Below are 21,068 nucleotides of genomic sequence, written 5' to 3'. Positions count from 1 at the left end.
TCAATAAAAAACTGATAGTGGTCGACGTTCGCGTAGTAGAAAAAAGTAATTTACATAGTTGGTTGTTGCAGACATTAGCGTAGTAGAAAAAAGTAATTTACATAGTTGGTTGTTGAAGAGTTGGATTTTGGCATCTACAGCAAATTTTAATAATAATCCAAAAAGAAAAATTTAGCGATACCCCTTCACTACTAATGTCAATTAGCTTTTAATTGGAATCTTAGTGAATCCCCATTCTTTTTCCACCTAAAAGTACTACCAAAATAGACCATGTTATTATACTTCGAGTGCCATATATGACTTTACCATCTCCAATGGGACACTTTGTTAGACACTCTATTATGAAGTGGACGCATTTATTATAAAGTGTCTAGAGACAGAAGCTCTAAAATTAGAGTCCCTCGCACTTGAGAGCATATTTTTGATTTTCCATTAGAAATCTAAACTTTCTTTGGAAGAATCACCTTCAACATTTGTTATCTTAAAAACCGGCCGCTGATGCCCTATCTTCCTGGTGCTGAAAGCGCCCATCCATTCTTAATTGTAGTCATTATACTCTCACTACAACACGTATAGGTGTCTAACTGCACACAACTCATGACACCTCAATTGGACTGACAAATTCTTAATTTTGAAAAATGCAGTACTTTAAATCCAAAGACCAGAAGAAAATTAATTTGAGTTGAAAGTCTTAATGGGGGTAAAGTAGAAGAGAGTATTTAAAGAAGTAATTAATTTCAGTTGTATGTGAACGGCTCTGGCTTTTCTTCAGTAAACAGTCTGAATCTGCCATAAAGAGACAATACTAGAGGTTTCTTTCCCTATGTCTCAATTCTTTACTAGTACTACCCTTCTTAATTACTAACAATCTTGAACTAAAAATAACATTAAACAAAAACTAACATAAAAAACATAAAAAGAAGAAAGATGAAGGTATCAAGATGAGGAAGAACTAGTACATATGCAAATTGAGTTCACTAACATTTAAAAGTTCTTGGAAGCAGGACAGTTATTACTCTTTAGATGTCGAGATACGATATGGCTAACGAAACAAAAGATAGGGACAGTTCGAGAATAGATGGACACGTAAGAAAGTACGTTAAAGGGATAACAAGTAACGGGGTGGGCCATCACCTTAAGTGTGCATGTCAAGCACACAACGGAGGCAGCCTCCATCGTGCAAGAGGTCGAACGCCTTGTTGATTTCGCCAAGAGTCATATTGTGGGTTATGTACTCATCAACTTTGATTTCCTGCAACAGTCATGGTAGAAAAGTAGAGGTGAACATGAAGTAATGAAGCAATATAATAAAAGAAGGGTTTTTTTTATTACGAGGGTAATAACGGTCACTTTTCGGCTTTCGTCCCACGAATCGAATTAAAGAAGGCGTATTTGACCTTTTCCCTTCATCAAAGCCTAGTCCATGACTCCATGTACTATTTTTCGGGCCTCAAAGTTAATTCCTAAGAAATCAGTCTCAACCTCTCTGTCTGTTTTTCTTATCTCCCTCAAATTTTCATCTTTTTAGCTTCTCTATTAAAGTGTTGTTGGATGAATAACGAGGATTGCGAGGTTGGATCCTCAGTTATGAGGTTCTTCATCCTCTCTAAAAAACATGCTGATTTTGGAAAAGGAAAATGAAAGAAAGCTTCAGTCATGAACTAATCTTAGTATAGTACCTTCTTCATGTATTTCTCAACAAGCCAAGGTACTTGAGAACGGCTCTTGAATCCACCAAAGGCTGTTCCTTTCCAAACACGTCCTGTGACCAGCTGAAAAGGGCGAGTCGATATCTCCTGACCTGATGCTGCCACACCCACAATCACAGATGTTCCCCAGCCCTAAAAGTTTTAATCAAACACAAATGTGTTACTATCGAGTTCTTTCATGGTTTTTGATCAAGCAAATAGAAGCAAAAGCTATTATTGAAGAGAAACAAAATAAGAACAAAGCGTTGACAGTTGGAGTTACAAGCCAAAACGAAATCCAATCTCACCTTATGACAGCACTCTAAAGCAGCTCTCATCACAGAAACATTACCAATGCACTCAAAACTGTAGTCAACACCACCATCTGTGAGATCGACAAGAACCTGTTGTATCGGTTTCTCATGATCCTTTGGGTTAATGAACTCAGTTACTCCAAAACTTTTTGCTGCAAACACGATATTTACACCCAATTAGTCGCAAATTCATTCAGTGAGGCCCTAATATGTGACTGTAAGACCAATTAATGATATACACCTCTATCAAACTTTTTGCTGTCAATGTCTATCCCAATTATACGGGAAGCCCCAGCTGCTTTGGCACCTTCAGCAACCTGTCATAAGCGAGGACTTTATTAGAGAAAACTGAGAATTCACCAAAGAATTTAAGATTCTAAAATCTGAATGAAAAACCTAAGGCGACCATGTTTGTGACTTACGGCTAGACCAACGGTCCCAAGACCAAAGACAGCAACGATGGAACCTGCTTCCACTTTAGCTGTATTCCAAACTGCACCAAGACCTAAAGAGGAGGAACCAAAAATTTGAGTTGGAAAAGTGCACAATCTGGGTAACACAATCATAAATGAGTTAGGGCATGATGAACAGACCAACCTCAGTCCAACCGATACCATTATCCTTTATTGTAAAAGGAAAAGGAAAACAATAAAATGAAACAAAACGAGACACAAAGATAAACTTTGGTAACTCTCCTTCACTAGATCATACAGAAAGAAAAGTCGAGCAGGAAACCAAATACATAGACCCAAGCATAACTTCCAAAACCATTCAGATGTTAGAGACTCATAAACTGTGAAGTGATCTCTTGTAGTCTTGTTAATTTCAAACATAAGCAACATTTAAACCTAGCTCGCGGTAAAAAAAAACATCCCTAAAGATTGTTCGAAATTCTGACAGGGGGATTGGATCATAGCTCGTTAAGGACGAGTGCCTTTGACTTTCTGAGTAATGCCTAAATTAAATGTGACTAAGGCTGCTTGGCGTGCTGTAGTGGAGGTGGAACTCACTGTCTCTTTTAACTGACTCAAGTTGGCACATGATTCAGTGCAGACAGTCAAACTCAAATCCCATTAAACAAGTTTTCAACACTGAAGTCACTTGAGCATCAACCCAACCCTGTAGAAAGCAATCACACAACATCTTGTCCCGACTTTACTAGTGAAAGCATAAAGTCGCCAGCAAACCCCTTACAAGAGGAGTTCTCTATCATACATAGAATTTTTTTTTTAATAGTACCCATGCCAATTTTGTCAAAGAGAACACTCCCAAATTATGAATAGATCCCCACTATTGAAATAGGAATCCAAAGCAGCTCTCGTGCTGTAAGCTCAACATAACTTCAGTGAGAGAAACATGTATTAATCTAGCACCTCAAACAAATTGGTATGTGGAGTTAAAATTAGGCCATACGTAGAAGAACCAACAACAAATTTCTAAGATCTAGGAACTTAGATGAGAGATATTAGATTTACCTGTAGGAACACCACAACCTAGCAAGCAAACTTTGTCCAGAGGTGCATCTGGGACAATTTTTGCAACACTGACATCATGTACAACTGTGTACTGACTGAAGGTTGAGGTTCCCATAAAATGATAGATAGGAGTTCCATTTACTGAGAAACGACTTTTACGATCATTCATCATGACACCAACTCCAGTAGCCATTCGGACTTTTCCGCAAAGATTTGTCTTCCCTGACTTACAAAACTTACATTCCTTGCATTCTGCTTGGTAACAAGGTATAACGTGATCCCCTGGTTGAACTTCAGTGACTCCTTCACCAACACTCTCAACAATCCTGTCCATGCAAATTTCACCTCCAAATGATGAATACCTTCAATATGACATGTTACTTATCATAAAGAGGATAGATCACATACCCAGCTGCCTCGTGACCAAGAATGCACGGAAAGAGACCCTCGGGATCCTGCAAATATTGAATTCTATAAGCATAATCTATTGAAACGATAATACGAGCATAGATACCCAGAGTGAAACGATATGAAAATATGAAGCAAACTTCCAAAAGGAGGAAAACGAAACTGAGAAAATAGTATTAACAAAATAAACACATATGAAACCCTTAATATGTAGAAAAAAGTTCAAAATCTTTCTTTTACACATAACGAAGGAAGCACGGACATGGGCACATGGCAATTGAATACGTATATGGACACAACGTGGGTGCTATTCTTAGACTTCAATACTCGTACATCGTAGTGTATAGCATTTGAAATTCAAAAATGAGAAAATACACATAAGAGAATTTGTTATCAATTCCTCATAGAGATCGAAAACTTTGAAATATCAGAATGACATCACTTTTGAATAATATCCAATTCAAACAAAACCAATCTGCATCTCAACAAGAAATACCAGTAGTATATAATCTATAAACACCAATAAATGTTGAAAAAGATTGTAGTAAGAATGATCTTAGACTAGTTGTTGGAAAAATGAACAAGAGATCATATCATTGTATCAGAAACCGATATATCATATTAAAAGCTCATAACCCCTTCTATTTTCTTAAGCATTGAGATTGTGACAAATCCAACAAGATCATCTCTATAGTCAAATGACTCAAATCAACAATTGAGCCATAAGCTGAAAACCCATTAGCAAATACCAAGAAACAACCACAAAAACAATGTTGACAAGATGCGTAAGACATCGCTTATTCAAGTAATCAGTGAAAAAAACAGTTAATCCAAATTCAACCCACAACCCAAGTTTCCCATCAAAGCAAAAGAAAGTGTATAGATCTGTTTGATATCTAAAAAAGTTTATAATCTAAAATGAGTTAAAAAACAATGGGAAAGTGAAATTTGGAGAAGAAAGAGGCAAATCAAAACATACCTTGCCACCCCAAGTATAGGCATCAGTATGACAAAGAGCAGTGAACAGTATCTGAATTCTAACTTCACCAGCCTGAGGTGGAGCTACCTGAACATCTTCGATCACCAATGGCTTATTGGGTTCCCAGGCCACCGCAGCTTCATTATTTAATTCCAATCAATCAGTATCGTAATACTATATCAAAACCAGAATCTTAGACTCTTAGAGAGAGAAAGAGAGTACCTTTGCAAGTAATGACTTGACCTTGAGTAGCCATGAGTGAATTTCTGAAAGATTCAAACAAATAACACAGAACTCTGAAACCCTAGAGAAAGAAATGTAAACAAAGAAGAAGACGAGTTTGGCAACTAATCGTCAAACTCTGTGGATGAGCCGATGAGGTTTTGGGCAGCCATGTGTTTTTTGTCTGCCTAATATGGGCCCTAATCCAATAATTTCATTTGAGGGCTAATTTCCTATTTAACCCCAATATGTGACCAACTCTCATGTTTGGCTCTCATATATTTGACAAGAACCAATTTTTAACCCCTTTCTCTAACTGTTCTGTCGGAAATTTGTTATGAGCACTAATGTCATTTGTATCTTCTCTTCCTCTCTTATATCTATCTATATATATTTTCACTCTTTTCTCATTCGTTGAGGACTTCAATCGATAAAATCTCTAAAATTACAAAGGTCTGAATCTATCTATATATATTTTCACTCTTTTCTCATTCGTTGAGGACTTCAATCGATAAAATCTCTAAAATTACAAAGGTCTGAAGAAGAAAAATATGTGTTTGAGAGAGAGAGAGAGAGAGAGAGAGAGATTCCTTATGACTTATGTAAATTGGTGATAGACAAGATGAAAGACAAAGAATCCCCTCTATATCTTATTTAACATATCCGCGCGTGAGACCCTCTTCGGTCAAAATCAACTGCTAACTTTTTCTCCATATGTTTGTTCAAGTTTAATGTTTTATCACCTATATCTTCTCCCACGGGTTATGGTCGGAAATGGTCGAAACTTAAAAATAGACAGAGTTGGTCCTATATGGGGGGCAAATAGGTCTCGTGGTATAGAAAAAAAATAACCGCGGGTTAACTTTAAAAAGGCGCGAAAAGGTGGGGTGAATTGAAAAATCTATTTAGGGAACGATAAGAGGAAAATACAAAATACGTTTTGTAAGGACGTCGTTGTTCGCCATGGATTTAGTTGCTTACTCTCCTCCTGCTCTTCCTTCTCTTTCTCTCTCCTCCTCCACCTCCAACAACATCAGAAGTAACCCTAGGAAAACCCTAAATATCTTCAATCGTTCTCTTCAGGTATGTTCCTCTTTCAGATTTTACTTCTCACTATACTTTAACTTGTAATTCAGGATGTCACCAAACTCATCATTGCCTCAAAGGAATCGGGTTTCTTTTTGAGATTTTGAATTTGAATCAATTCATACCCACTGTTTATCTGTTTGAACATCCTTAGAAATAACTGTTATTTTGATTAGTGACTGAAATTTTCTTGTTTGATTGCTCACTATAATGACCTGGTTGAGGGTATTTAGGAAGTGGACCACCAGTGTGTTTAGGAATAAATTAACCCTAAAACAAGTTCATTTCTGATTGATGGTTCAAAATTTGATGGAAAAAAGTTAACTTGGCAATTTGAATGAGTTTGCTATGTTTATTAAAACTGGTATATAGACAAAATACCTCAAATTTCTCCTAAAATTTTGCTTCAAGGTTATTTTGTTTGGCGGGGTAGGGGTGGGGGCGGGAGGAGCCGTTGCTAGGAGAAGTTTGTCGAAATGGAAATATCTGATTCCTAATGTTTGTCCTATTGATGTCTCAAATCGCCTAATTCATTTCACGGGAGTTTGTGACAGGTCCTACCACGTAAGCCTTCGACCTCCAGAATAGTCGGAGTTCACTCATGGAGTTGCTTGGGATGTCTGCGCCATGATACGAATAGTACAATAGGAAGGTGGCACACGATCGACAATTTTGAGGGATGTTTTAAGTCCCGTTCTGTATTTCGTACACTGAGGAAGAAGCTCCACAAAAGTTTCTATCCTGCGAATCTTAAGAAACTAATAGATTGGAAGGTGAAGCTTAAGCAACATTATCCTGTTCTTTTCATTCGGTTCGTAGCAGGAGTGATCCTGGTTATGTCAGTTTCTGTCATGGTTAATAGAACTCCTGCCCGTAAGTTTCCCTCTCTGATTCTAAATTTCACTTGGTTAACAGACACGGTGTACTAGTTACTGAAGTTGCTCGATCAGAGGTTAAGCTTTGTTTATATTGGAGTCATATACTTATATGTAAATTACATGCAGTTGCACTCACTGAAGAGAACCTCCTTTTCTTGGAGGCATGGAGGACAATAGACCGTGCATATGTTGATAAAAGTTTTAATGGGCAAAGCTGGTTTAGGTATAGAGAGGAGGCATTGCGCAAGGAACCAATGAACACTCGAGAAGAGACATGTATGAGTCAACTTTCCTCTCTTATAAATTTATGATTCATTCTTGCTTGCACCAATTGGCCCTTGAATTGTATCAGGAATTTAGTTAAATTTAGGCGGGTAATAGGAAAATTCACATACTTATATAAGAAGTCATATTAAAAAATCAACCACAGAATTTATTTGAAGTTGCAATCTGGATTCTGGAACCTACCAGCGCAAAAAAGAAAATGTCTTTACTAGTTGACCACATAACACTGGTTTACAAATTGTTCTTGTGTTCTTTTCAGATACAGCGATAAGGAAAATGCTTCGCACACTAGATGATCCTTTTACCCGCTTTCTTGAGCCAGAAAAGTTCAAGAGTTTGAGGGTATAACTTTGTTTTCTTGTGTTTTTTTTTTTTTTTTTTTTTTTTTGAGAATTCGACTACGATCTACGTTAGTCGTTACAAGGCATTGATGCATCATAGAGATGTAATAAGCACGACAACCGCCTAATTTAAACCGAGAATGAAAGAGGCCTAAACCCCGACAATAAAGAGGCCTAAAGCCCGACAACAAAGAGGCCTAAAGCCCGACAAATTATTACATTATTTATAGCCTACATTACATAGGATAAATCTTGATGGCAACAGCTTCCACCGAGACTCGATCCCACGACCTCATGGTCTTAAGAGGGGTGTCCAACCGTTACACCAAAGGGTGGTGGACTGTTTTCTTGTGTTTGAGAGAGTACGCCGCGTGTCAAGGGCAAATAGTGATCTGAAATATTTTCTGTCATTGGTTTTTTTGAAGGCAGTCAGGCACTCAAGGTGTTCTTACAGGCGTAGGCCTATCAATTGGTTACCCTATAGGGTTTGATGGACCGTCTATGGGTCTAGTCGTTATTTCATCTACACCTGGAGCCCCAGCTTATAGGTCTGGCATAATGTCTGGAGATGTTATTTTGGCAATTGATGGAAAAAGTACAGAAACCATGGGGATATATGATGCTGCGGAACGCTTGCAGTAAGATTTATGCTTTCTTTTACAACTTTTTTTCACAATCTTGAATACACGCATCCTGATCAAACTTAACCAGTCATGAATGTTCTTTTACAGTCCAATAGCATAACGATATTAATCTTGTTATTACATACGTATTACATATACAGACATATAGAGGAAACAACTTTGATCGTGTTTCTATTTCGTTTCCTTCAACGTATCTTGTTCATGATGGTTTACTACCATTGCCATGCCAAAATCCAAAACTTTCTGTTCCAAATTGTGTTTATAGAATCTAACTTTACTTGATGTTTTATAATTTCTATGCTTATGGCAAATTATTTAGAATATTTGTTGAACCTATGAACTTGTGCATACTTTTTAGATTCTACTCAATTTTGAAGGGTTAAGTTCTTATAAGCTTCTCTTTCATACTCAGTCATTCATTTCTCTATTACCATGTAGAGGACCTGAAGGAAGTTCAGTGGAATTGACTGTGCGTAGTGGGCCTGAAACAAAACAGATGGCTCTGAAGTAAGTCTTAATAATCTATTTATATTTGGTTGTATGATGATACAATAAGGTGAACTTATGAAAAGCTGATTAGATTTGGATGTTTTGTCCGATTATTAAAGAAATAGCTCCTGGTAGCTGGTCCAAAATTCACCTTTTGTGTTCGAATTATCAACATCTTATTGCAGGAGAGAGAGGGTTTCATTGAACCCAGTGAAGTCCAGAATGTGCGAGGTCTCGTCTGTTGGGAAAGACACCTCCCGAATTGGCTACATAAAACTAACATCGTTCAACCAGAAAGCTTCTTGTGAGTATTAATAATCAATTAGTTGGTTACTGTAAATTCTCTTCATTGGGAATAAGAAGCTGTGTTTTAACTTTGGAGTAGCCTCCTTCAATCAAAAGTAGAGTTCTTTTTATAGGTCCGGTCTCGTTTTGGTGTAAAAATTGTTAAGAAAAACAGAAAATATGGTTGCCTTTTTTTGTGTAATTTTTTTTTACTGGAACTCTAATGATGGTTTCTGAACCCAAATTCGCACTTGGGGCTTAAAGGCCCACATGAGATGGAATCATGAAGATGAGATTGGGCATGAATTATGTGAGGATAGCCTCATCCATCGACCAGCTCACCAGTAGGACTACAGGCCCAACGGATATATACAACCCACTAGGCCAACCAAAACAACATAAGTTGTCCTACCAGAGGCAGGGATCAAGCATGCCACAATAAACTGTACATGTGTTGTGTAAACTTGGAAAATGGTTTTCCCATCGTTACAGTAAACTAAGCCATACCTATTGTACCAGAATAATTGGCCTTCGAACAGTAAACATAATTTAAATTCTATTATTCTTTAGCTCATAAATATATCATGTTCATAGACATTCAGAGTATTTATATAGAAATGGATCCAATTTACTTGTTTTCAAGTGGTCTGAAAGAGGCTGCTTTATGCAGCTGCTGTTAGGGAAGCAATTGAAACATTAAGGAGCAACAATGTGAATGCCTTTGTGTTGGACCTTCGAGATAACAGGTGATAAGCGTCACGTAGAATCGATTTTAGCTTGCAAACACCCAAATGTTGTCTCTAAAACATTGAATTTGGTGCAGTGGTGGCCTTTTCCCGGAAGGGATCGAGACAGCTAAAATCTGGTAAGTTTGTAACAAGACCAGTATCACTGAAGAGCTAATAAGTAGTGCATTTATTCGCATTTGCTGATTACCTATTCTACAATAATTTGTGATCTTTTATATTGCTGCATGTTTGTATTACTATTTGTAGGTTGGATAAAGGTGTCATAGTATATATATGTGATAGTCAAGGTGTTCGAGATATTTATGAAGCAGATGGTACCAATGCAATAGCAACATCAGAACCTCTAGCTGTGCTGGTATGCCATATTATATTTCAATTCACTCGAAAACTGCCTCTATATTTCTCAAAAGGGCTATTGAGGCATAAAAAGTACATCGTATACTTAACAAATGAATCCTGCCCTATTAGAAAACATGTGCTATTTGTGGATAATTTCGGTCCCTAACATCGTAATTGTTTTAAACAAAATGGGTTAGTATAATTTGTCTAGCAAATTAGAAAGAACTAGGCTAAGACTAAACTTAACACAGTCAAGATGTTCGACCATTCTGGATTTTAGGTTTCAATCACTATTAGAATGAATATTGCAGATAACATGCTTTGACTTCTTTTTATTCTGAGTGGATTTCAGGTGAACAAAGGAACTGCGAGTGCTAGCGAGATCCTAGCTGGTGCTTTGAAAGATAATAAGCGAGCATTGCTATTTGGAGAGCCAACATATGGGAAAGGGTAATAGCTCTTCTTAAGACTGGCTTTGATACTTCATGGAATCAGTTATCTCGTGGTAATGTTAAACTAAAAAAACTCAAATGGCAACAGGAAAATCCAATCGGTGTTTGAGCTTTCTGATGGTTCTGGGTTGGCTGTAACAGTTGCTCGATATCAGACTCCTACTTTTACCGACATTGACAAGGTTTTTTCATTGTTTCTTCATAATCCCATCTTTATTTTATAGTAAGTCGATCCACACCAATATTTTTGTACACTATGGAGTATGGATACACATACCTGTGAGGTCCATTTGCAGATCTCATCCAGACCCAAACCTGGATTTTTCTGTGAGGCTCATCACGTCGCCACCATAAGATGATCCTCAAAGAATATCATCGTTCTACCGACCCTAAACCCTAATTCTCTGTATTATTTGGTAACCTTTTGTTGTTTAACTGGGTTGAGTTAAGGTTGGCGTGATTCCGGACCATCCTCTACCAACATCGTTTCCGAAAGACGAAGATGAATTCTGTAGCTGTCTTAAAGACTCTGCATCTGCTTGCTACCTGAACAAAGTCAAGTTGTTTTCAAGGTGATCGTCTTTTTTTTTTTCTTTATTAAGTGTAAAATTAACATTCTTTGGAAGATAGAATTTACTTTTCATTACCATTATGTTGGATTAATTGAAGTTCAGTTCATTTGTAGTAGACTAAAGTTCAGTTTGGTTCATGGCTATTAGTTTTTGTTTTGGCCTCACTTTTAAGGTATTATTTCATTATCCTTCGGTTAACCCCCATTGCTATTAACCACATCTCTCTCTCTCTCTCAAGCCACTCTGATAAGTTCCCCATGACAATAGTATGAATTTATTATGATGCCTTAGCTTAGAAGGTCACTGCCACTGGTAGGAAAGGCTAAAAGTGGTCAGAAAATAGTTGCCTAAGTGTTTAAAAATGGGTTACTGAAAACCATTAAATTTTGAGAGTTTAGAGGCGTCCTCCTTGTAACTGTTGAAGGTGCCTCCCTCAAAGCATATTTAAGGGAGAATTAATGGGTGAAGGAGGCGCCTTTTATCTCTTGCAGGAGGCGCCTTAAAAGCTTCCGATAAATTTGGGCGCCAGTGTGTCCTAAAAACGTTGTCGAACATACCTGTAAGCTGTCTGAAGCTCCTTCAAGAGTACTGCTAAAATTGTTGCCAAAAGAACCGTCGAACCCCCAGGAAACGGTTCAGGAAATATCTCGGGAACCGTCGCCGAACAAAAGTACTTGTTTCCACTAACATCTCGTTGTTGTATCGAAATGTGTAGATGTCGACTAATCTGGCTAACGTTGAACTTGGTAAAATGAAATAGTTGAATAATAGAAAAATGACATTATCCAGGAATACACATTGAATGCTTAGATTACAAATTTAATTTCTAGTAGTCGATCCGTAATAAATAAATAAAAAAGTGTATGGGATTGTTCCAGAAGGAATTAGAGACGATGAAGCTTGAATAGATGATTTTTGGCACGTGAAGGGGGCATTGTACTGACTAATCCTAAGGTAAAGGGCCCGAAAAATTCAACGACACTATTCCTAATTTTTTTTGGAACAAGACCACACTGCTACAGACACGAAAGTAATGGGAAAATTTGGATTCGATTGTCAGCTGCTCCTATCGGATATATGATTGACTACGGATTCTGCACCGCTGGAAACCGTCACTGAGATACCGCATATGAAAATACCCAGAAACAGTCGCTGTAAGAACCCCGTGGACTAAAGTACCCCTAGAGTACCCCATAAACCCTTGTCGAATCTACCCAAACCGTCGCTGAAAGTGAGTAGCCATAAGAAAAAAAAAAAAAGTAAGCGCCCTTCGAGTTGCAGTTGCTTCTTTCCAACTTCGGGTAATCATCTTTAACCTAGGTACGCGCCGCAGCAATACCGTTGTCATTTTGAAATCTAGAGAGAGAGAGAGAGAGAGAGAGAGATGGTGATGGAAGTAGAAGAAGAAGTAATGGTAACACCAGGAGAAGTACTAGGCAAATCATCAACCCTAATCCCAGGAAAAGGTGCTTACTTAGCACCACACAATAACAATATCTACGCTTCTCTCACCGGACGACGTATTATCATTCCTCCCTCACCCGATTCCCCTGACCAGGTTCTATATTTTTACTTCCTACCCTTTATCCCTTTCAGGTTTTAGGGTTTAGGGTTTAACCTCTAATTGAATTCAATTCTTATATTTCATCTAAATTTCAATCAGAGGGCAACTGTTGAAGTTACTGGTCATAAAGCTCATGGTGCCGTTCCAGAACCTGGGTCTATCGTCATAGCTCGGGTAATGCCCTAATTTAACTAAATTTCATTTCTCAGTACTAATTATATTCAATTTATCACTGAAGTTGTGATTTTTTTTGCGGGAAATTTGTGATTTCTTCATGGGTTTGATGCTTTATTGTTATATGTGAATGGGCAGGTAACCAAAGTGATGACTAAAATGGCTACAGCTGATATCATGTGTGTTGGTACAAAATCTGTAAAAGAGAAGTTTAGTGGGGTTATCAGGTAGGTAATCAGTTTCTTATTCTTACTTATTTGTTAGTCTTTGAAATATATGAAATTATGGATGTCAATCGAAACTGTTAGAAGCGAAAACTAGGGTGGAAGAGTCTAAATTTAGTCGGCTACACAGGAGAAAAAAAAAATCTCAATACGATTTTGTATCCATTAATTCTAAACAATCAAGAGAAGTAACATATCAAAGAACAGAATATCACGTAAAGCCATGACAATGAACCTGTAAACCATAATACCAGGATATTAGTGACGGGGTTTTTCTTGGTTAGTTGGTTGAGTGGCTGAGGATAACAAATGTTGTCATACAGTTACCGGAACCCTGTTTTTCAGTGTTTGACATTTGATGGTTGTGGATTCCTTGTTATAATGGAAACTGTGTGAAACTCATAATTAGTAAATATAGAAAAGAAGTCTAGTCTCGGGTGATTGTATCACTGAGGAGACTTCTGAAAGGTCCCGGCTCCTAACTGCTTGGTAGGACAAATTGTTTTTCTTTCATCAGTCATATATTGATGTTTTTCATGACTAGAGCTGATGTGTTAATGTGGATGAAATTTGTTATCTAATGAGAGCTAGATTTTGCAAGTTATGATAGTAATCATCAAATTGTTTGTGAGAAATAATGTTGTTTGATCAAAGAAAGATGAAAAAAATATAGTCAATAAGTCGAGTGTTGACTGAAACTAGGATAGCTATTTTCCCTTTCGAAATACCCTCTTCCTTAGTGTAGTCATTCAAAATTTCAGAAGAAAAGAAAGGAGAATCAATGAGTGATAGATTTCCCATGTGTCCGGGATAAAGGAGGCGTAGATGAAATCATCTTAACCTCTGAGAATTTGTTCGTTCATTTGAAATAGGGATTAGGGAAGCTATTTAAACTTGGTGGTTTGTTATGCTATATTCCTGCCTCTACAGCCATGAACACAACAACATGCTTGTCATGTCACTTTATTATGGGTTCTCACTCTTAGTTTCTTAGATTTCGATCATCCTTTTAGTCTACTTTGATTATCACGAAACTAAGCTGAAATTTGATGACAGGCAACAAGATGTTCGAGCAACAGAAATTGATAAAGTGGATATGCACTTGTCTTTCCGTCCTGGTGATATTGTCAAGGCTCATGTGGTATCCTTTTTAAGATGAAGACTTCCTTATTTTCTTTTGGTAACCTAGTTTTTCGTCCTCGCTCATCTTGGGACTTGAAGTTAGCTAGCTTAGCGGCATAGCCTCTAGTGGCGAAGTTAGCTAGCGGCATAGCCTCTAGTGGGCAGCAGGGACCTTGAACTAGGCTCTAGTGTTGGAGTGGTTTGGTTACGGGCTAATACATCAAAATTTTAAACCCGATTTTGTTAGTATTCATTCACACATTGACCTAATATTGATGTGAAGACCTCTATTTCCAACAATTTTTCCTACCCCATCAGACATTCTGATATGATACTAAACAATGAGAGTTTTGTCTCTTTCTTATTTTATTTTCCTTCAATGTTGCTATCTTTAACAAAGTTCCCTTAATAGCTCTCTCTTGGTGATGCACGTGCATATTATCTTTCTACAGCAAAGGATGAACTTGGGGTTGTATCTGCTCAAAGCATGGCAGGTAAGATCCTCTTCCCTTTCTTTTTGCAGTATTTCAAGTGTCAAACAATATGTCTATTGAAAATGAACATAACTTTTGATGATTTCCATATATTCACCATCGTAACACCTTTGAAATGACCTTAAATAAGACGGTAAATTGCATGGTGAATAAGTAGTAAGTTAAACCGCTTAAGGAACAAATTGCTATAAGAACTCTTCTTGCCTTGGTATCCAATATGAAACTAACTGATTGATAATTGTTGTAGGAGCAACAATGGTTCCAATAAGTTGGACAGAGATGGAATGCCCATTGACAGGGCAGACTGAAAAAAGGAAGGTTGCCAAGATATAGGAGGTTGATCAACTCAAAGATTTTGCTACCACACTTTTACCTTTTCACCTGTAGTTTTAATATGGAAAAGAAGTTATATGTATAAACAAAAAAAACTAGAGGAAGGAAGAAAACGTGATGGTAGTTTTTTCGTGTATTCGTGACTAAATTAGGGAAAAAACTTCAACAGGTGATTATATTTAGCTGTTTACATTAACTGATGTTCTTTTTTAAGCCGGCATGGTATAGTATAGAGAGCTCATAACACATTGAACCAAAACCCTTGAGTGGGATCGATTAGTTATAATCAATTCCACAGTCTATTAGATGAGCCATATTTATATCCATATCCAATAAAAAGAAATACAAATATTTTCTATATAGTTTTGTAAGGTAAAAATACAGATCGAGTATGGACCTTTTATGAATCATTTTCACATTCACAATTCATTTGCGGTTATTTGTTGGCGAAGTTAGGTATTCATACTCATGCTATGATAGCAATCCCAATTACAAGGTGTTTAATTCGTTTCTTTTTACTAAGATTAGAGTGGGCATGGTTTAGAGAATACTGGTGGGATAGCTCGAAATCATTTTTTGGTTCCTCCCTACAGACATCATTATTTCTTTTTGAAATTTTAGGTGTCTATTTTATCCATCTTCAATGTTACTAGATGTTAGTACAAGTCTCATCTCTCGGATAGCCATCACGGATTCCTAAGTTTAAATTCCATATCATTTTCAGGGCAACCTGTCAGATATACATGTTAAAGAATGAAAAATACTTTACGGATCCAAGACTTACTATGGAATTCTTCATCACTTTGATGTCTAATTCAATATCTTTCAACAAAAAATCATTTTCACAAAAGAAACTGTAGGAGAATGAGAAACCCTCTTCTCGCTGACAAACGCCATCTTATGAGAAGAAACTCATTAATTTTGATTGCTGCCACATCTTTACTGGATACAATAATTAGTACCACATATATTTTTTTTTTATCGTGAAGTTGGATTTGATGTGTTGATTAACTCCGAGATCTGCAAAATGTCTAAGATCGGTGGAAGAGAGAGAGAGTTGTGGATCTTATGCTAGAATTCTTCCTAGTTGAGACATGAAATAGTCTTCCAAAATCCACATAACAAAATGTAGAAATACTAGCTCTGTTCTTCTATTCATAACTTATAATAGTTAAAGTCATGCCTATATTTACTCCCAAATAAATTATAAATAGCTCCCCAAACATAAGTAACAATATCACATCAACTCAAAAAGAGGAGTAAGATAAGAATATCACAATAGGAAGAAGAAACTTTTTTTTTTTGAACTCCTATAGAAATTTTTGTATTTGTTAAGATGTCGAATTCAAAACAGATGTTTAATGCTGGTTCTACTCAAGGCCATGCTCAGGTTAGAGTTCATTATACAAGACTTTTCATCAAATCATATCATTCAAATGAGAAAAATGATAGACGTTCAAATGAGAAAAATGATAAACGGGAAAGTTGTGTTTTTTAGGATGTGTGACGATATGTCATAGAATTAAGATTTATATCATATCACATGTTATAAAAAAGAACCATAGGGCATAACGAAAAAAATTTCAGGCGAGCCAGGAAAAGCACCATTCTAAGCCTTATACATTTTGATCTATATATGATTTAAGTCATCTTTGTTATATGTTTCCAGGCCAAGACAGGCGAGTGGGTGCAATCGGCAAAGGACACAGCTAATGCAGCGAAAGATAAGACAATTGATGCCACCCACTCCTCCGGTGACACCGCCCAACAGAAAAAGGAAGAAGCCGGAAACTTTCTCCAACAGGTAAATAATTAGTTCTCTTCTCTTCTTCATCAATTCCGAGTATATACCACCTCAAACATCTTCAAACATTACAATCTAAGATTAGATTATGTGTACGATCGTATCCATCAATTTTTAAGAAAATGTTTTCAAATGATATAACAAAACCTCTTTGTGTCGTTTTCAAATGAGTATATATATACCTTTGTCGTTAATGACTTACTATTATACCCGGTAACAAATATTAATTTTAATTTATTTTTGATATTGTGATATGAAGACTGGAGAACAAATGGTGAATATGGCACAAGGTGCAGTAGTCAGTGTCAAAAGCACACTTGGAGTAGGTGATCAATCCCACAAGAAATAGAAGATTAAATCACCATTATCAAAATAAGATACAAATAAATGTTTATTTATTGTCGTTTTTTTGTTTCATTTTTGTATCAGTTTGGTTTGTTGTCGTGTTTACGTTGTATCTTTTTTTTTTTTCTTATGAGATTGAAATAAATTGCTTCCCTTTTTTTCAATTTATTTGAAGTTGAGTGATTATGAATGTTCACGTTTTTTATACTTCTTATAATTCCTATTTTTAATTGAGTAAAATATGATTTTGTTTCAACATTTGAACACCAAACATATTAAGTTAAATGAATGTTTAGAACACAGATAAAATAATCTGTAGGATTCTAAAATTCATGTATGAAAAATCATATTTTTCAGATAGAAAAATGAGCAAGATTTTCCCAATTTCTAGCTTAGTTAGAAAAAACATGACAAAACAAAACTAGCTAACAAGATGAAAAAAAGGTCACACCCGGTGGGACTCGAACCCACAATCGCCTGATTAGAAGTCAGACGCCTTATCCATTAGGCCACGGGTGCTCGTCGATGCCAAGAGTTTCATAGAGACATTAATATTGAAGAGTTGGGGCTTATGAGGCACATCCTTTCCAACATAACATTCACTTGAGGATTTTTTTTCGATGTCAAGAATTTCACGACAGCACTAATATTTGGAGAGTAGTGGTTTATGACGCACATCCTTTCCAACTTAACATTCACTTGAGGATTCTTTTTCCATGTCAAGAATTTCACGACATCACTAATATTTGAAGAGTATGAGGCACATCGTTTCCAACTTAACATTCACTTGAGGATTCTTTTTCTATGAAAAACTCTAATGACTAATTGAAATAAGAAAAGTACGATATGTACAACTAAATTTGAAAACCTGGTTAGCCATGTTAATATCAGGATTTTTTTAGATTGTGTTGACGTGATACATTTATAAGCAACTATAGTTTTACTATTGTATAATTATTATACATAATTTGATTGTACACTCGTGTTCTTATTGTACACAATTTGATTGTACAAATAGCTAGGTATTGTGTTGGTCAGTCCATCTACTTCGCAATGCGGAGATCCCAAGTTCGATCCCATGGAAGTGCAAATTCAGAAATATTGAATTAAAGTATAAATAAAGTAGTTTCTGCTGGCTTTAAGCCATTTCATTTCGTCGGCTTTAGGTCATTTCATTTCGTTGGCCTTTAGGTCAGTAGTAATTCGACAGTTATCGTGTTTATCGCATCGTATAAGTTTTAAAAGCGCATGTCTGTTATTGCTAAAAGCGCCCCACTTACATACGAACTTCCCATAAAAAAGAAAGTTCATAAATGTTTACATTTTTATCTCTCTCACTGAGTTTAGTTTCCCTTCGCCAAAACTCTGCGTCTAGTAAGAAAAATGTGTTTGAACAGATTTGAAAACCTTGACATTTTTTGGAGGATCTATATAACTGTGAGTTTGGACTATAGAAACAGTAAGAGCATCTGAAATTTTCCCAAATAGTTTAGATGCATGGGACATATAACTATAATAGTAGCACCTATAGAACGTGTCAAAGCCAAAAGGGCAAAGGCAATGTTGCTATATACATAAGTTTTGCATGCCTTAATTCTAAAGATAGTTTTTTCTTCCAAGATTCAATTTCTGGTAGTTCAAAAAAAAAAAGAGATTCAATTTCGGGGACAATTCCTTGTTATTATAAAAGTATTTCTGCACAAATAATATTTTTCTAAACCACTTCTGGTTAGAAACAATCCATAATAGAAGTTATACCTCTCGTTAAAAACATATTCTTTTTTACTTGCACACTTGATTAATAAAGTAAAATACAGTAACCAACTTGGGTCCATTTTCTTTCCTTTTCTTTATTTCTTAGAGCAACTCCAACGGGGACAAATTTTTGGCCTCAACCAGACCCTCCAACGGCAGTCGGCTGGGGCCTCCGCCCCAGCCGATGCTTCAGTCGCCCACCCCTAACATTAGGGGCGACTGAAGCAGTCCCCAACATGACCGTTGGGGACCCAACGGTCATGTTGGGGATGATCTTGGCCGTTGGAAAAAATCCAATAGCCAAGATCTTCTCCTTTTTTTTCGTTTTTTTTAATGTAATTAGTTTTAATTTTTTTTCAACTCTAAAAAAAACTTCCACATTAATAATTAAAATACATTGAACGAAAGTGTCGGTCCCCGAATAATTTTTCAACCTTGGAAATTTTTTTTTTATTTCAAAAATAGTTCAAACACGTGTTTTGTATATACACAAAACCACACACGTTTCTCGCACACCAAAAAAAACGCCACACACGCATTTCCCACATAGACAAATTTTCGGCCTCAAGAGAGGCTGGGGTTGGAGTTTTTTTTTTTGAGGCTGAGCTGAGACCAAAATTTTTGGGTGAAAAAGTGTTTTTTTCGGCCTAAGACAGACTGCCATTGGACTTGCTCTTAGAATAATTAGTACCATTGTGAATCTAAATGTACCATGGATCTTTAGGATGCATAGTTTACTCTTAAGGGTTCATTAGTTTCATGGCATATTAACCTTTGAACCATTAAGTGTATGCTAAATCAAAACAGTAGCCAATCATCTTCTCTAGGGTGGTTTGAACAATCTTCATTAAGCATAATTATGCTTTTATTTACAATCTCATTGTAGTGAGGAGGATAAAAAAAAATGAAAATCCTAAACATTCATCATTACCATTAGAGAACATTTTGTTCCTCTTGATTTGTTATTCCTACTAACAACTTCCTCTTCCTAGTGATGGACAAAGAAAAAGAAATTTATTGTGGTAGATTTGATGGTGTAATTTTCATTTCTTGTGGGTGGTGTCACCCATTCCAAGTGTGTTCTTTACGCCGTCTACTGCACCTTGTGCCATACTCGCCATCTGCTCTCCAGTCTGCATAAAACATAGTATGAAATTGTTGTCTAAGAAACTCTACACTTAAAACATATTATTAGTAAAAAGAATTAATAATCTATGAAATTCTGCCGAATAAAGTTGAGGATTTACCTGTTGGAAGAAGCTGGAAGCTTCATCTTTTTTCTGTTGGGCAGTGTCTGAAGCGGCATTGGCTGCATCTGCAGTCTTGTCTCTGGCAGCGTTCGCTGTATCTTTAACCGATTTAGTCCATTCCTCCGTCTTCGCCTACACGTAAAAATAAAAAAATAAAATCGAAACAAAAACAAATTAAAGTGTAAAATATATGTGATCAAAGATATTATGATCTCTACTCACCTGTGTGTGGCCTTTGGTAGAGCCAGCATTAAACTGTTGTTGTGCATTCGACATCTTCTTTTTTGTTGTTCTTGAAATTGATTTCTTAAATTCTTGAATGATCTGCCTTAGTTCTTTGATGTTGAGGGTATTTATAGTTTTCCACTTATTTAATATTGTGGGTAAGATTAAAAAGTGGGGGAGAAAGATTATTTCTTCATTTTACTTGAGAATTTAATGGAGGACTAGTTCTACTTAGGCTTATTTTAGTCTATCTCTATATGACCAAGTAGGGAAAAAAAGCTTTTCATCAAAAAAAAAAAAAAAAAAAAGTAGGGAAAAAAAAAGGCTAGTTACAAATCCTCTATGGATAGAGATAGATTTGATACATAGTTTTTTTTTTTTTTTTTTTCTTTTTTTTTTTCTAGTTTTGAGTAGGAAATGTACTGAATTGTTGGAAATTTTGATTTATTATATAAATTTTTTTTTTGCATTGATTTATTATATAATTGTTAATGTTGGAGCTACAATATACATAGATAAATTGTTATTAAGTGTTAGTTGAATGGCTTTTCTAATTTCTAGTGGCTTCTCGA

General features: G+C 36.2%; 5 protein-coding genes and 1 non-coding gene across 6 annotated transcripts; 3 read left to right on the top strand and 3 right to left on the bottom strand.

The window, feature by feature from the left end:
* Nucleotides 1–942: 942 nt before the first annotated feature.
* Nucleotides 943–5,220, bottom strand: HOT5 (GroES-like zinc-binding dehydrogenase family protein). Its single transcript, XM_086672080.1, has 9 exons — nucleotides 5,087–5,220; nucleotides 4,865–5,001; nucleotides 3,886–3,932; nucleotides 3,478–3,803; nucleotides 2,425–2,507; nucleotides 2,244–2,319; nucleotides 1,997–2,154; nucleotides 1,680–1,841; nucleotides 943–1,252 (listed from the first exon to the last, which is right to left on the bottom strand). Exons 1-9 carry the CDS (start codon nucleotides 5,118–5,120, stop codon nucleotides 1,136–1,138), a joined length of 1,140 nt encoding a protein of 379 aa, XP_086528206.1. The 5' UTR covers nucleotides 5,121–5,220; the 3' UTR covers nucleotides 943–1,135.
* A 719-nt stretch (nucleotides 5,221–5,939) lies between these two features.
* Nucleotides 5,940–11,343, top strand: LOC147550953 (carboxyl-terminal-processing peptidase 2, chloroplastic-like). The gene is made up of 13 exons (XM_086666726.1): nucleotides 5,940–6,169; nucleotides 6,727–7,045; nucleotides 7,177–7,326; nucleotides 7,595–7,677; nucleotides 8,106–8,314; nucleotides 8,759–8,827; nucleotides 8,995–9,113; nucleotides 9,765–9,840; nucleotides 9,918–9,959; nucleotides 10,090–10,198; nucleotides 10,535–10,632; nucleotides 10,723–10,816; nucleotides 11,085–11,343. The coding sequence occupies exons 1-13, from the start codon at nucleotides 6,050–6,052 to the stop codon at nucleotides 11,208–11,210; spliced, it is 1,614 nt and encodes a 537-aa protein (XP_086522852.1). The 5' UTR covers nucleotides 5,940–6,049; the 3' UTR covers nucleotides 11,211–11,343.
* A 741-nt stretch (nucleotides 11,344–12,084) lies between these two features.
* On the top strand, nucleotides 12,085–15,313 carry LOC147550952 (Nucleic acid-binding, OB-fold-like protein). Its single transcript, XM_086666727.1, has 6 exons — nucleotides 12,085–12,764; nucleotides 12,870–12,944; nucleotides 13,083–13,171; nucleotides 14,225–14,309; nucleotides 14,703–14,784; nucleotides 15,032–15,313. The coding sequence occupies exons 1-6, from the start codon at nucleotides 12,591–12,593 to the stop codon at nucleotides 15,115–15,117; spliced, it is 591 nt and encodes a 196-aa protein (XP_086522853.1). The 5' UTR covers nucleotides 12,085–12,590; the 3' UTR covers nucleotides 15,118–15,313.
* A 1,019-nt stretch (nucleotides 15,314–16,332) lies between these two features.
* On the top strand, nucleotides 16,333–17,430 carry LOC147550951 (uncharacterized). Its single transcript, XM_086668721.1, has 3 exons — nucleotides 16,333–16,507; nucleotides 16,787–16,921; nucleotides 17,181–17,430. Exons 1-3 carry the CDS (start codon nucleotides 16,454–16,456, stop codon nucleotides 17,268–17,270), a joined length of 279 nt encoding a protein of 92 aa, XP_086524847.1. The 5' UTR covers nucleotides 16,333–16,453; the 3' UTR covers nucleotides 17,271–17,430.
* A 282-nt stretch (nucleotides 17,431–17,712) lies between these two features.
* TRNAR-UCU (transfer RNA arginine (anticodon UCU)) lies at nucleotides 17,713–17,785 on the bottom strand. Its single transcript has one exon. It is a non-coding gene; the product is annotated as a tRNA-Arg (tRNA).
* Nucleotides 17,786–19,850: 2,065 nt separating this feature from the next.
* LOC147550949 (uncharacterized) lies at nucleotides 19,851–20,628 on the bottom strand. Its single transcript, XM_086671932.1, has 3 exons — nucleotides 20,494–20,628; nucleotides 20,269–20,403; nucleotides 19,851–20,154 (listed from the first exon to the last, which is right to left on the bottom strand). The coding sequence occupies exons 1-3, from the start codon at nucleotides 20,545–20,547 to the stop codon at nucleotides 20,065–20,067; spliced, it is 279 nt and encodes a 92-aa protein (XP_086528058.1). The 5' UTR covers nucleotides 20,548–20,628; the 3' UTR covers nucleotides 19,851–20,064.
* Between the last annotated feature and the right edge of the window lie 440 nt (nucleotides 20,629–21,068).

The sequence above is a fragment of the Eschscholzia californica genome, unplaced genomic scaffold, assembly GCF_041429995.1.
Source record: "Eschscholzia californica isolate CP2 unplaced genomic scaffold, dmEscCali1.0.p SCAF_3, whole genome shotgun sequence".
In the NCBI taxonomy this organism is placed as follows: Eukaryota; Viridiplantae; Streptophyta; class Magnoliopsida; order Ranunculales; family Papaveraceae; genus Eschscholzia; species Eschscholzia californica.
The sequence above is the reverse complement of the archived record's forward strand: the minus strand, read 5'-3'. Positions and strand labels throughout refer to the sequence as shown.